Source organism: Lactuca sativa, chromosome 5, assembly GCF_002870075.4.
Source record: "Lactuca sativa cultivar Salinas chromosome 5, Lsat_Salinas_v11, whole genome shotgun sequence".
Taxonomy (NCBI): domain Eukaryota; kingdom Viridiplantae; phylum Streptophyta; class Magnoliopsida; order Asterales; family Asteraceae; genus Lactuca; species Lactuca sativa.
This window is the reverse complement of record NC_056627.2, coordinates 213,709,197-213,723,720: the sequence shown is the minus strand read 5'-3', so window position 1 is coordinate 213,723,720 and position 14,524 is coordinate 213,709,197. Positions and strand designations below refer to the sequence as shown.

Genomic DNA, 14,524 nt, shown 5'->3' with positions numbered 1-14,524 from the left:
CAAGTCTCCAACCTTCAGATCTGAATCACAATGATGTTTAGATGGATAAAGTTTCCAACTTTATCCATAAGAAGGTCACAAACTTTCAAGATCTAAACTTTATGCATTAAAATGGCCAAAAGCTCATAACATCCAAAACTAGCTAGATCTAACAAATGCATCATCAAGATTCAAACTTTATACCTCTAGAAGATAGATCGAGGTGAACAAGGTCCGGATCTACAAGCTCTAATGCAACCAACGCTTCTCCAAGGTGCACCATGCATACTCCCAAGAACTCAAAAACACATTCTTTTAGCTCACAAGGTTCAAACTAGGGTTAGGGTTTCATGGAAGGGTGTTGTAGAGGTGGAGGCTGAGAATAAAATGAGTTTAGGGAAGTTAAGGAGCTTAAATAGGGCTCAAACCACGGAAAATAGGGTTTGGGCCATGATCGCATATGCCCACCGTACTCTTGGTATGCCCAACGTACTTAGGATTCCGTAGTATGCCCAACGTACCCCCTTGTATGCCTAACGTACTCAACTTAACCTAAAATCGTCCAAACTTCAAATAGTCATAACTTCTTCGTTTCAACTCCAATTTCGACAATCTTTATATCTACGGAAATGTATTGAGGAGCTCCATAACCCTATCTAATTACTTTTGACTTTAAACACATAGAACTAAAATCCATAATTCATAAAAGAAGTCTAAAACACTTGTTACCAAAGCCCGAAGCCTTATGATACTTGATCTACATTATCCACATCCAAATGGATCTAAACCTCTTGTTACCAAAGCCCGAAGCCTTATGATACTTGATCTACATTATCCACATCCAAATGGGTCTAAACCTCTTGTTACCAAAGCCCGAAGCCTTATGATACTTGATCTTCGGGTCACGACCCCGAATTATGAAACGACCCAAAATAGGGTGCTACAATTGTCAAAAATCAATTTTGACTCCAATTAAATACGTTCGACTCTATGTAAATGCGTTTGATTCTAAGAAAGTTGCTTTCGCTCCAAACTTGTTTCCAATTCGTTTCCAGGACATGAACAACAACATTATTCGAATTCGAGTTTGACTCCAAGGATCTGCCAATTCGACTCCAAATTTATCTTCCCTGAAGACTAGAACGAACATACATACACCATCGAAATCGACTCCAAATCATACCAGTCGCATTCGACTATAAAACAATACCGTCAACATCAATTCGATCGACTTAAATGACTCAAACGAACACAAATACACCATCGAAATTGAAATGTAACACTCGATTCTAACTTTAACTTTTAATTTCTGCACTTTGCCTTTCGAAATTGAGAAACCTTTGCTATCAGACCCATCGATATCAGACAACCATTAAACCTTTAACTTCTGACATCCATTTCTACATTCATCTCCCATTCACAATATTGAACTATCGAACAATCAATTTTAACTTTTCTTGGTTAACAATTAGTCATTTTTATGCTCCATGGAACTCCAATGTTGACTTTGAACATGTTTTGATATCAAGAGATTGAATAAGCCCTTCGATAATCAAACACTAATCAATCACACTTCTCAGGAATTTCGACAAACACCTCAACTCCTCAATTCCACTACTTTTCATATCAAAATTCAACAAATTTCAAATTTTTTTTAATGTTCTTGACTGTTCTTCATCAGTTCTTTGACAATCTACCACATTTTCGATTATCTTCAGCAAATCGATCACGATTAACAAATTCCAGTAATCATCATCAAACTAGGTCAAATTGATTTCTAAGAACTCAAATGAATCAAATCATATTTGAGAATAGATATTTCAAAGAAACTTTTTAATCGTTGAATAAGCGAATAGACAATAAGAAACAAATCAGATCACATAATCGATGAATATTTGTATAAAACTTGTGATCAGTTGATTCTAATCTTGATTTGAAACTGGTATCAGATCGATTATATGAATAGCTACATGTGAAAGATCGGAAAAAAGAGATATGAATGAGATTGAAAAACAAATTTGGATTGGATGAATTCAAGTCAATATTGGGCTCAAATTTTGGTCGATGAACAGTAGCAGATTAATTGAATGGGCTCAGTCTGATTAAATGAACAAATACATATCGATGATTGGGCTAAAAGATTAAGAATCAAATATGAGCAGTAACAAAGATCGAAATGTAAATGTCAATGAACAATATCAAATCACGAGTTATTTGGGTTGAACAAAAAATGGTTGGGTTGATTAACAAAAGATAATTGGATCATCAAATCCAGAAATAAAAAGCAAATAGATCTAATGAAATGAAACCAGGAGATTCCGAGAGATCATCGAGAGACTCACCAAAAACTATTCGCATTGTGTTGATTGTTGCCAAATCGATAATCGTTTCTTCAAAAATCACATCAATCTTTGAAGACCCGTTGTGATACCAGTAGTAGTGAATTACGAACATTTGATTTGACATGCATAATTGTAAGAACACAATGAACATGATGATTTAGGTGCTAAAAGATGTATTCGATCATAGTAATGACTACAAAAAGGTTTCTAGATCTTGTTCTACATATTATCTCAATCACTAATCACAATGAATTACATCTCTCAAGCACACTCTACTAGTGGTATGCAACCCACTATATATAGAGGTGCTAACAAGACTCTCTCTCTCTCTCTCTCTCTCTCTCTCTCTCTCTCTCTCTCTCTCTCTCTCTCTCTCTCTCTCTCTCTCTCTCTCTCTCTCTCTCTCTCTCTCTCTCTCTCTCTCTCTCTCTCTCTCTCTCATGTCACAAAGCTCCAATCCCACATGTGCAAATGTGTATTCTCAAGTCAAGCCATTACAAAGTTAATCCATGAATAATTGTGCACCCTAACAAATTCAACCATTTATTTTATAAATAAATAAACATAAAAATAAACAAATGAACTTTAAGAATGATTCCATATTGTTCTACTTTTATATATTTCTCAAATTGATTATCAACTTCGATATCATGCATTTCACCATTTTGAGTCTTGGATGATATATACTTTACTATCAATCGATTTTCAACTAAACAACACTTTTATACGCTAGTCCAACAAACAATGTTTTTCGAATTTGATAATATTACATTTAAAAGTTACGTGTGGAACAGTGGAAGTTCTTCCAAAAAATATCTATACAAAAAAAAAAAAAAAAAAAAAAAAAAGAAAAACTTTCTTGAGTTTCTCTTTCCTATTTTTTGTTATTTATTTATTTTTCAGGACAAGAAGCTCCGTGCTCCACTTTCTCAGATTGGGCCCCTTTCTCAATAAATATAGAAAAGACGAAGTTCGTTGAAAGAAGGCTTCAATGAAATTGGTCCAAAATGTAGCGGGTCTATTTAACAAACCAGAGTGTGCGCTGGGTCCTTTAGGCTTTTAGCCTATACAACTTTCTTTCTCCATAGACATGCAACTAGCCAAACTAGCACGCAAACTTTGATTTGCCAATTGGGGGATCCTCTGATTGAAACGTGTAAGAGAGTTTCAGACTGCTGACCACGACACACTCTCTCTTCTTCACTCTCTCCTCCCCTGTTGACTCTCTTCTCTCACTGAACACACACTGCTTGTTACTTCTTTGTTTCGATTGAAGTACATTCACGAGAATCGGGTCATTTGTTCGTATGAAGTACAGCTTGATTTGGGCTTGATTGGGAGAAGAGAAATATGAAGTCTTTGATTATTGGGTCTTTTACTAGTAACGTTTCCGTTCATTCTCCGCCATTACCAAATTCACCTTCTGTATTCGTATCAGCAGGTATTTCATTTGCGTTTTTTTACTGGATTCAATGGTTTGTTTATCAATCTGTTTGCTCTGAAATTATTTATGCATTCGATAATGTCTTCATATGGGTTTTTGGTAATTCTTACGAGAAACTAAAATACCATCGACGTTTTTGTGGGCATTTTGCTATTGATAACAAATTCGTTTTGTGGTTATTGTGAGATTTGCTTCAATCCCTTCTAATTTCTTGAAATAATTTACAAATATTGTGTTTTTCGTCTTTACATATAAAACAAATGTCCCCTTTTTGTTACTTGTTATACACAGGGCTGTGATTTAGCTATCTGTTCATGTTGTTTCTTCTTATACTGTGTCATATTTCTTGGATTCACATCTCATTATTCTTAAACTTTATAATTTCAGGTTCTCTTCATGTATCATTAAGATCATCGAAGGGTAACAGAGTCATTAGATGCGAATCAAGTCTTGTGAGACACAATCTCAGCAGTTTTAATGAAAGTTTTCTATTTTCAAGAAAACGCAACACAAATCATGTTGCAAATGCAGTTTCTGAACAACCTATTGAACCTGAATCTTCAAGCCCTCAAAAACTCCTTCCAAATGCTTTTGATGCTTTCTACAGATTCTCAAGACCTCACACAGTTATAGGAACTGTAAGATTCCAACTTTTTTAGTTTTTACAACAAGCTTTCTAGAGGGCATTCTCGTCTTTTGTTTTGTTTCTTTTTCTTGTAAAAGCATGAATGACTTATGTGTCATCTTCTTAAACAGGCTTTGAGCATACTTTCAGTTTCACTCCTTGCAATTCAGAAGCTTTCAGATTTTTCTCCTCTATTCTTCATTGGTGTCTTTGAGGTTGTTCTTGAATTTTTTATATGCAAAATTGTAAAAGAAAAAGAAAAATAAGTTAATCTTCTCTGTATTCCAGATTAATTCAGTTTCTTTTTACATGGTTAACATTGAATTTTCAGGCGATTGTTGCTGCATTCTTTATGAATATATATATTGTTGGCTTGAATCAGCTATCTGATATAGAAATAGACAAGGTATGTTTTAAAAAAAAATCAAAAAAAAAATATCTTTTTAGCAACTTCAATCAACTTCTTTTAATGATATTTATATTTCTCAGGTTAACAAGCCATATCTTCCGTTAGCATCTGGAGAATATTCTGTTAAAACTGGTGTTATCATTGTATCCTCATTTGCATTCATGGTAAATAAACTTTACCTAATTTAGTTTTGATAAAATATCTAAAGTGTGTTACTTTTATACATAACAACTTCAACTGACATTATCAATTTACTATTCTACCCCTCAGAGTTTTACTCTTGGATGGATTGTTGGTTCATGGCCTTTATTTTGGGCACTTTTCATAAGTTTTCTTCTTGGAACTGCATATTCAATCAATGTAAGTTAACATAATCTGATTTATTATATTAAAATTCATCATTCTTCGAATCCAAATAATTAGTGGTAAATTGGTAATTTCAGATGCCAATGTTGAGATGGAAGAGATTTGCTCTTGTGGCAGCAATGTGCATTCTAGCTGTAAGAGCTGTAATTGTTCAAATTGCATTTTATCTACACATTCAGGTAATTATTAATATTTTTTCTACCCGTTTTACCCTCTAAAATTTTATAACCATTTCTATTTTTTGATACCCCATAAAAATTACACCAACTCATTTTACTACAACTATCCTTATCTCCATTGTCATTATAAAAATTACAATAACTCATCGGACTTATAATATTTATCCAATTCCAGCATTATATTTTCATTTCTTATTCTTATTTCGACATTATAATTTTAAAACTCAATCAAATTACATCAATAAAAATTCCTGTAATAGGAAAAACAAAAGTAGAATGCTTTCATAAACAAATCAATAAAAAGTACATTGATGTTTCTTGCATTTAACTCTTTAAAAGAAAGAGCAACATGATATGATTCTGATCTTTTTTCACTTTCATTTATTATTTTAATTACTAATCTATTTAATTTCTAGACTTTTGTGTATGGAAGACTTGCTGTGTTTCCAAAGCCTGTGATATTTGCTACTGGATTTATGAGCTTCTTCTCTGTTGTCATTGCATTGTTCAAGGTAAACTCCTTTATTTATATATATATATATATATATATATATATATATATATATATATATATATATATATATATATATATATATATATAATAAGAAAAGTACGTTTGATTATTGACAGGACATACCTGATATTGTGGGGGACAAGATATTTGGTATTCAGTCTTTTACAGTTCGTTTGGGTCAAAAGAGGGTTAGTGTTACCTAAAAAGTAGACAGTTTCAGAAATACTAATTATAGAAAGTTTAAAATTCATATGTGAAGTGAAGTGACGTGTCATCTTTTTATAGGTGTTTTGGATTTGTATCTTATTACTTGAAGTGGCTTATGGTGTTGCCATTTTAGTTGGGGCATCATCTCCTTTTCTTTGGAGCAGATATATAACGGTAATTAATCAATAAATTAAATAATTCATTCGCTCTTTTATAGTCAAAGTTATTGACCACTTGACCTAAAAGTCAATGATCGTAGTTCTATTGAAAAAAAATATTATTTATTTATTTATTTTTTTTAAATTTTTGTAGGTTATGGGACATGCGATACTTGGTTTAATGTTATGGGGTCGTGCTAAGTCAACTGATCTAGAGAGTAAATCAGCAATAACCTCGTTTTACATGTTCATATGGCAGGTAAATGTTTTAACTAACTCAACAAACGTTTTTCTAATTATCCAAAAACAGTTTGTTTTTATCAATTTATATGAACTATAACGTTTCATTTTATGACAAAAAAAAAATGCAATATTGTATTGGTAAGAGTTTTAACCGGTTGAAACGTGGTTACATAATTCGTGTCAGTTGTATAAATTGATAAAAAAGTGAAACAAAACTTAAAATGTTGTTGCATAAATCGGTGAAAAACTTAAACGTTGTTGCATAAATTGGTAAAAATAGGAAATGTTGTTGCATGTTTTGGCCAACAACTTTTATTTTGTTAAAAAGGCTAAATGCAACAATTAGCAATGTACTTTCGTTGATTTTTCTATAATAGTGTCCTACTTTAATTTCTTTGTTTACAAAAGGAGTTTTGACTTTTTAACCATTGAAGAATCAAAATTGACTCTATTTAGTCATTGAAGATATAATAATGCTAGATTGGACCCTAAACTCTCGTTTTTGGCTCAATTTGCCCCCTGCGACATTCTGTAGCCGGTTACCTGGTTCCCTGCCTGCATGGCATGCTAAAACAGATCCTGAACTTCTGTTCATGCTAAATTAGACCCCGAACCTTGAAATTGTTTTTATTAAAACTAAACTCGGTTTTATGTTTTTCTTTTTTAAGTTCTTTATTTTCATTTTTTTAATTTTTTAGTCAAAACTAAACTTGGTTTTATTTATTTATTTTTCGTAATTTTTCCGTATTTTTTTTAATTTTTTCGTGTTATTTTTCATCAATTTGATAACTTTTTTTTGACCTTTTTCAAAAAGTGTAAAGTGTGTGAATATACTAGAGTATTTACATTTTTGGTGCTTGAGTTATTTTTTTGGTTTTTTCTTTGAGTAAATTACATGAATGGTCCCTATGGTTTAAGGTAATTTGTATGTTTGGTCCCTAACTTATTTTTTTTACTCGGAAGGTCCCTACTGTTTGTTTTTGTTACGCGCTTGGTCCCTGTCTTACCTAAAAATATTATTTTTTTTTCCTTGATTTTTTAATTTATTTAAATAAACACACACGCAACCCCACCCCTCATCTTACCTTACCTATCCCACCATTTTTCACTATTTAAATAATAGTCTTTTTAGGTAAGACATGGATCAAGCGCGTAATAAAAACAAACAGTAGGGACCTTCCGAGTTAAAAAAATAAGTTAGGGATCAAGCACGCAAATTACCCCAAACCATAGGGACCATTTGTGTAATTTACTCTTTTTCTTTTTAATAATTTAGGTAATTTATGGTTTTTCTATTTTTTTTTTTTATTTTGATTCAATGTGTGAAATTTACGATTTATAATTATTAAAATAGGAAAACTAGATAAACTTATTAAAATGTAACTTGCAACTTAAATCATATTTCTTTATGTGAAATCAATAGTTTAAATTGAAGATAATATTTTTCAATATGATAATAGACTAGAATAAAAGAATAAAAGAAATAATAAGAGTCGGACTCTATAAAAAAACTTGTTACAATATTTTAAATTGATTTTTTTTTCATTTACTTGAATCAAAATAAATAAAAAGACATTAGAAAAATCATAAATAACTAAAATTATAAAAAAAAATAGATAACAAAAGGTCAAAAAAAAAATAGAGTCAATTTTGATACTTCAATGGTCAAAAAAGTCAAAACTCCTTTACCAAATTATACTTTGAAAATTTTAAATGCAATTCAAATACAAAACAATTAGTTGCACTTCTATAATTGGATAATTTTTTCAATCGTATGTCGTAATAAAAAAAATTTCAAAGTACAATGCCATAACCAGGTAGATTTTTCAAAGTACAATATTTGAATAAGAAAAAAAAAATTAACAATACAATCATGTAATTGAAAAAAATGAAAATAAAATGCTATAATACACAAATAAGTGGAAGTATATTTCTATTTCTTGTATTACTATGGTTATGTTTGCATCATTCTTTATAGTTCCCATTATTCATATCCATTCGATAAAACCGTTTTTTGTGTTTGCAGTTGTTTTATGCGGAATACTTGCTCATACCGCTTGTGAGGTGATGTGCAACTGCATTGATGTGGGGCCCACTCTCTTGTTGTTTATTTATTGTTATAGTTTTGCCATCATTCAGAGGAGCTAGGGTTAGGGTTAGATTTTTGAGACTTGTAAGTTGTAATAATTGACTTTATTTTATGTTGTGGAGATTTTTTTTTGTGTATTTGTGTTCTTTTATGGCAAAAATCGTGTGTTGTTAGTTGTGATTAAGTTGTTCTTTTGACTTTATGGCTGGAATAGTCAAATGTCTATTAAGTTTTTTATTTTTATTTATTTAATACAAAAATAACGATTTAACCGTATAAATTAGAAAAATGTTATGATAAAGTAGTATATAAATATTGGTGGTTCATAGACATTGGTGAAGGGAAAAGGTTGTGGTGGGGCCAATGCAATTTAAGAACCTAGACCAAGCCGACCTTATTTGCCGAATCAAGAAAAAAATCTAGTAAATATTTTTATTTTAATAAATGAATACTTTTTAATTTTTCTTTTATCAAAGTGTTATTTTAATAAAACTTCGCATTAATATTATGACATGTGTCATGTAGATATATATAACAACTCATTTTAAAATTCAAATTTATATTTGCTAATTATATGTTAAATTTGAAGTTATAATAATTTTAAAAATTTGATCTCTTAATAAATAATTTATTTAAAATAATTGATTAATAATTCTAAATTTTTATTATAAAAGTTTTATTAATTTTATAACTGTGGTTTCCACGGGTTATAAACTAGTTTACTAATAAATAATAAATATTAACATCATATTTGTAATTAAATCAATAATACAAAATTGTTAGTTTATATTTAATAAAAAATGTTTAAACATAAACCTGTTTATAGCATTTATAATCGATTTTATATATGAATATATATTTAAGGGCATCGTTTTTGCAATGAAACACTAATCTATTGTAAGGGAAAATGATTCTTGAGGGTAATTAACTTTTGCGTTTGTACTTATTTGGTCCTTTTTTTTTGTATTCAATATACCATCGAACTTGTTGTTGGTGTTTACCATAGCCCTTTTGACTGACTTTTGACCTGTGATAGCCGGTCAAAGGGTTATGGTGAACACAAACAACAAATTCGATGGTATATTGAGTACAAAAAAAAGGAAAGGGACCAAATGAGAACAAACGCAACAGTTGGTTACCCTCCTGATTCATTTTCTCTTTACTCATTTACAGCAAATCACACGTCATCTCCTACTGAAATTAATGACTATGAGATTCATTATTGTTTCTCTTCAAAACATAACTCACGAAAGGATATTATTCATGCATGTACAACTTTGTAATGCACTTGAATATTTATTAGGGGAATCTTGACTAAGCAGATGCATTTCATGACTACATTTACATTTGCAATCAAATGATTTATCGTATCATGGATTCTAGACAAGTCTACAAACGAGTGGAATCATAAGTGCTGTGATTTTTGAGTTTACTTAGCTTTAAGATCGATCTCATAAAGTCATTAATATCAGTAGGAGATGATGTGGGATTTGTTGCAAATGAATAAAGGGAAAATGAATCAGGAGGGTAACCAACTGTTGCGTTTGTTCTCATTTGGTCCCTTTCCTTTTTTTTGTACTCAATATACCATCGAACTTGTTGTTTGTGTTCACCATAACCCTTTAACCGGCTATCACAGGTCAAAAGCCGGTCAAAAGGGCTATGGTAAATACCAACAACAAGTTCGATGGTATATTGAATACAAAAAAAAAAAAAGAAAAGGGACCAAATGAGTAAAAACGCAAAACTTAATTACCCTCAAGAGTCATTTTCCTCTATTGTAAAATAGTATAAGCTAATAGCATGTATGGTCCACTTGCTTTTGGAAGTAAAATTGTGGATTTAGAAAGATGTTGATGGCATTGCTAATCCTATGTCACTTGAAAGAAGGTTGTTTGCAAGATAAATATCGGAGGTGATGTAGATGCTCTAACATAGATGGAAGTATGTTTTACCTTTTTTTTTTTTAATTATTTTTTACAAAAAATTATGTAAAAGTGGGATTTTATATGAATTTTGTCATGAAGTATACTTCATGACAAAAACATTAATTATCTCGACACATATTGCCATACTTGAAAGATCTAATATGTTTAAGAGTCATATTAGAATCATATTGCTAATTAACATATGATACTAAAGGTTATACTAACAACAACTTGATACAATTGATTATTTATTAGAAATTGATTTTAATAAATATTCATAAACTCTTATAATGAATTAGAAAAATATTTATTTCGTGAAAATAATTATTTTACAATACAACTAACACATTTTTTCATAAGGTAGGAATTAATAACTCATGCACAACTTTTTAGACTAGTTGAACACTTTTGTCTTTTACCTAAAGACAAAGTTTATATTTTATTAAACTTGAGTTTAAAAAATTTAAACTCTTTCTCTATTCTTTTAGCCAAAACCGTGGCTTCTTACTAGGGTAAGAAGTTATGGTTCTGATTAAAATAAAGAAAAGAATGCATGGGTTGGAAAGCAAGAGAGATAAGTAGACTTAGGTGCATGGAGAGCTTAATGGGTTAAGGACTTGTGGGAAAAACTTTGACTTTATGAAGGTTTGCAAAGGCTTTCATTTGACTAAGCAAAAATCGTAACATGCTCCATCTCTCTTTCTCTAGAATTGTTCTTGCAAAATACATAAAGAGTTGTTATTGGTTTCATGGTCTCTTGAAGATAAAACTTGGGTTTTATTCTTCAAGCTTAAGAGTTAACAAAAGGAACTAACATTCTCATCAAGTTGATCAATTATTGGTGTCTCAAAGTTCATCCATCTTCTTCAACATCCAAGCCTACCCTAGAGGACCTAAAGTTCATTAAAGGTTGTTGTTGCTTCTTCCTTCTATGGTTGTGTTTTTATCTTTCCATAACTTGCAAGAAGATCCTTGGTGGGTTATGACTTGTCATTAAGTTCGAAATTTTAAAGACTTCCATTGCTAATATTTTGAGTTTTGAAAACTATTTTTGAACTAAAACCCAACAATTGGTATCAAGAACCACCTTGCAAGTTTTTTTTTTTTTTTTTTTTTAATTTATTTATGGAAATTTTAGTTTTTGGAGAATATGAATAACTTGGTTTTGTTTAAAAACAAGGTCATATATATTTTCTTTGACAACTTTTTTAAATTGTTTTCTTAGTGACAAAAATTTACATGTATTTTTTGTCGCTTAAAGTTGTCTTAGAAAAACAAATGTTGTTTTATGATTATATGTATTTTAGAGTGCATAAACAAGCCTTGGACCATTTATGTTGTTGTTTGTGTTATTTATTTGAAAATGGTTTGTAATATTCTTTTATTCACAAAATTATGTAATAAAAGTAGCTAGTTTTTATTCTTGTTATATTTATGTAATATATTAGTTCTAAACTAGATTTATTTTATGAAAAATGTTACAAGATGATGACGGAGGTTATTTTTGAAGACTTCAAGTGGAGGCCATGGTTTTATAAGGTTTTTATAAAAGTTCATAATTTTTATAAAGATCTTATAAAATTGCAACAAAGTTGGTTGTTATTGTAAATGGGAGCTATAAGATCACATGAAGAAAAAATTGTATTATTTGGTCCCTTTTGTCCCTTAGGAAGGACATAACACTTTTGTGTTGGCTCACAAAAGTGTTAACTAGTTTAACGCTTGTTTATGTCAAATGCATGCTTGTTGTAACACTCATAAAGATCATGATAAATTTAAACTTTTTAAAACCAACCAATTTCAAAAATTGTTTACAAACATAGTTTTCAAAACATGTTCAACATCAGAGTCTCCCAAAATCATAAGTCAAAACATGAGGATGTGTACAATCACATGCTCTTCTTCCCGCGATCATCTGAAGTACTTGAAACATAACCCGAAACTGTAAGCCAACACTTAGTGAGATCCCCAAAGTACCAACACATAACATAAAAATAATACAAACAACATACATTCAGAGCCTTCAGCCTAACTGAAACGCCCTACTAGCCTACAGTCTATCTGGTACGCTCACAAAACCTTCAACATGACTGGTACACCTTACCAGACCTTCAACCTATCTAGAACATTCTCCAGGCCTTCGGCCTGACTAGTACGCCTCTCGGGCCTGGATTTTATCCGGGACGCCCTAGGTCTCTTGGCCTTCAGTCTATACTGGTCTGCCTCAACCCAACCACACATAAACCATGTCGACATATACATAAAAGATAAGCATACATATAACCACTCTACAGACAAATAGACAGATCTTACAGATCACTAAGCATAACATCATCCTACATACCAAGATACAGATCTAAAAGATCGCTACAACATACCAACATGTGAGAAACCAGGATAACAATCCAATGGGCCGACCTTGGTGCCTTCGACCCAAAAGTACAATAAGGAAAACTCACGTCGCAAACTGAACAGAAGTTGACGAGGTATTGACTCCGAATCTCAACTCTCTAACCGACACCTATTCCCACAAAATGACCAATTTCCATCAAAATCTCAAAATACCCTTAAGGTCAAACTTGGTCAAAGTCAAAGTCAACTGGTCAACCCAATAAGTCAAATGAGTCAACCCAACCGAGTCAACTCAACCGGATTGACCCAATGCGAGTACATGGGGCGTACTCCGAAGGTATGCTGAGTGTACTCCAAATCCTCACAGTTGACCACCATCAGGGTTGTTGACCTCGTATGCATGGTGTACTCTGAGTACACGAGGTGTACTCTCACAACCTTCAAAACTCAATAAGTGCTTAATGTCTTGTGCACTTACGTCCATATTTTAGATCCAAGGCTAAAATACACTCTACAGTCATGAAGTTTCCAAATTTATGACTTTACATGCCTATTAAGTGCTTAACTCATGGTCTTAATCCATTAAGACCTTCTACAATATGCATGGTGCAAAACTAACCATTAGGACTTCATTTTTATGACTTAGGACCCCTCCTAGGGTCTGAAAGAACAACTCAAATCGTCAAGAACATGCCGTGATCAAGATAAGACATTTGGGACAAAAAAGTATCACTAAAACACTTATTTCTAGATCTACATGATTGATAGATCAAGATGCCAAATTTATACCTTTAAAGGGTTGCAATGAAGAGTAAATTCCAGATCCAAAGTGCTTCACTCTCCAAAGATGAGCTTGGCTTCCTTCCTTCTTCTTCTAAGCACACAAACACACACTTTTAGGCTAGAAATGGCTTCTCAAGGAGACCTAGGGCTTCAAATATGAATGAGAGGGTGGAGGCTGATAAGGTGAAGGGAAATGAGGCCATAAGGAGGCTTAAATACTAGCGAAACCCTAAAAATTAGGGTTTCCTCATACAACAAGTACGCCCAACATACACTGATGTACGCTCAGCCTACACTGATGTATGCTCAACATACACAACATACACATTGCGTATTACGGACGCTTCTAATTACAACAATGCCCTTCAAGCCCTTTTGCATACATTTCTTGAACTTTAGGACCAAATGCAATATAAATGAATTAAAGAGTTTAAATTTAGGAGTACCTCACATCAGGATGTTACAATTCTCCCCCACTTGGTCTAGAATTCATCCTTGAAGTTTTTCGTGGCGAGTAACTCAGGATAATGCTCCTGGATTTTAGCTTCTGGCTCCCGGGTCCACTCGGAGCCCCTCCAATGTTGCCATCATACCTTCACCAAAGGTATCTTCTTGTTGCATAAGACATTCATCTTTCTATCCAGAATAACAACCGACCTCTCAACATAGTTCAGACGCTCATCGACCTGAATATCGTTCAAGGAAACCACCATGTGACATCCCCAAAATCTCGGCCAGAAAAGACCGGTTTCATTTATGCTTTTTAAACATTTTCAGAGTAAATCCTTTTGATTTTAAAAGAGATGCGAATTTGTTCCCAAAAACAAAACATGATAAAATAGATTTTTTTATCAAAACATTTCATTAAGAAATATAATTTCATTCCATAATCAAAAACCCTGGATG

General features: G+C 31.9%; 1 protein-coding gene across 1 annotated transcript; it reads left to right on the top strand.

Annotated features, from left to right (window-relative positions):
* The first annotated feature begins 3,316 nt into the window (after nucleotides 1-3,316).
* LOC111913868 (homogentisate phytyltransferase 1, chloroplastic) lies at nucleotides 3,317-8,757 on the top strand. The gene is made up of 12 exons (XM_052771474.1): nucleotides 3,317-3,762; nucleotides 4,153-4,403; nucleotides 4,522-4,605; nucleotides 4,722-4,796; nucleotides 4,880-4,963; nucleotides 5,070-5,159; nucleotides 5,243-5,344; nucleotides 5,761-5,856; nucleotides 5,975-6,046; nucleotides 6,144-6,239; nucleotides 6,378-6,482; nucleotides 8,493-8,757. The coding sequence occupies exons 1-12, from the start codon at nucleotides 3,672-3,674 to the stop codon at nucleotides 8,532-8,534; spliced, it is 1,188 nt and encodes a 395-aa protein (XP_052627434.1). The 5' UTR covers nucleotides 3,317-3,671; the 3' UTR covers nucleotides 8,535-8,757.
* Nucleotides 8,758-14,524: the final 5,767 nt, after the last annotated feature.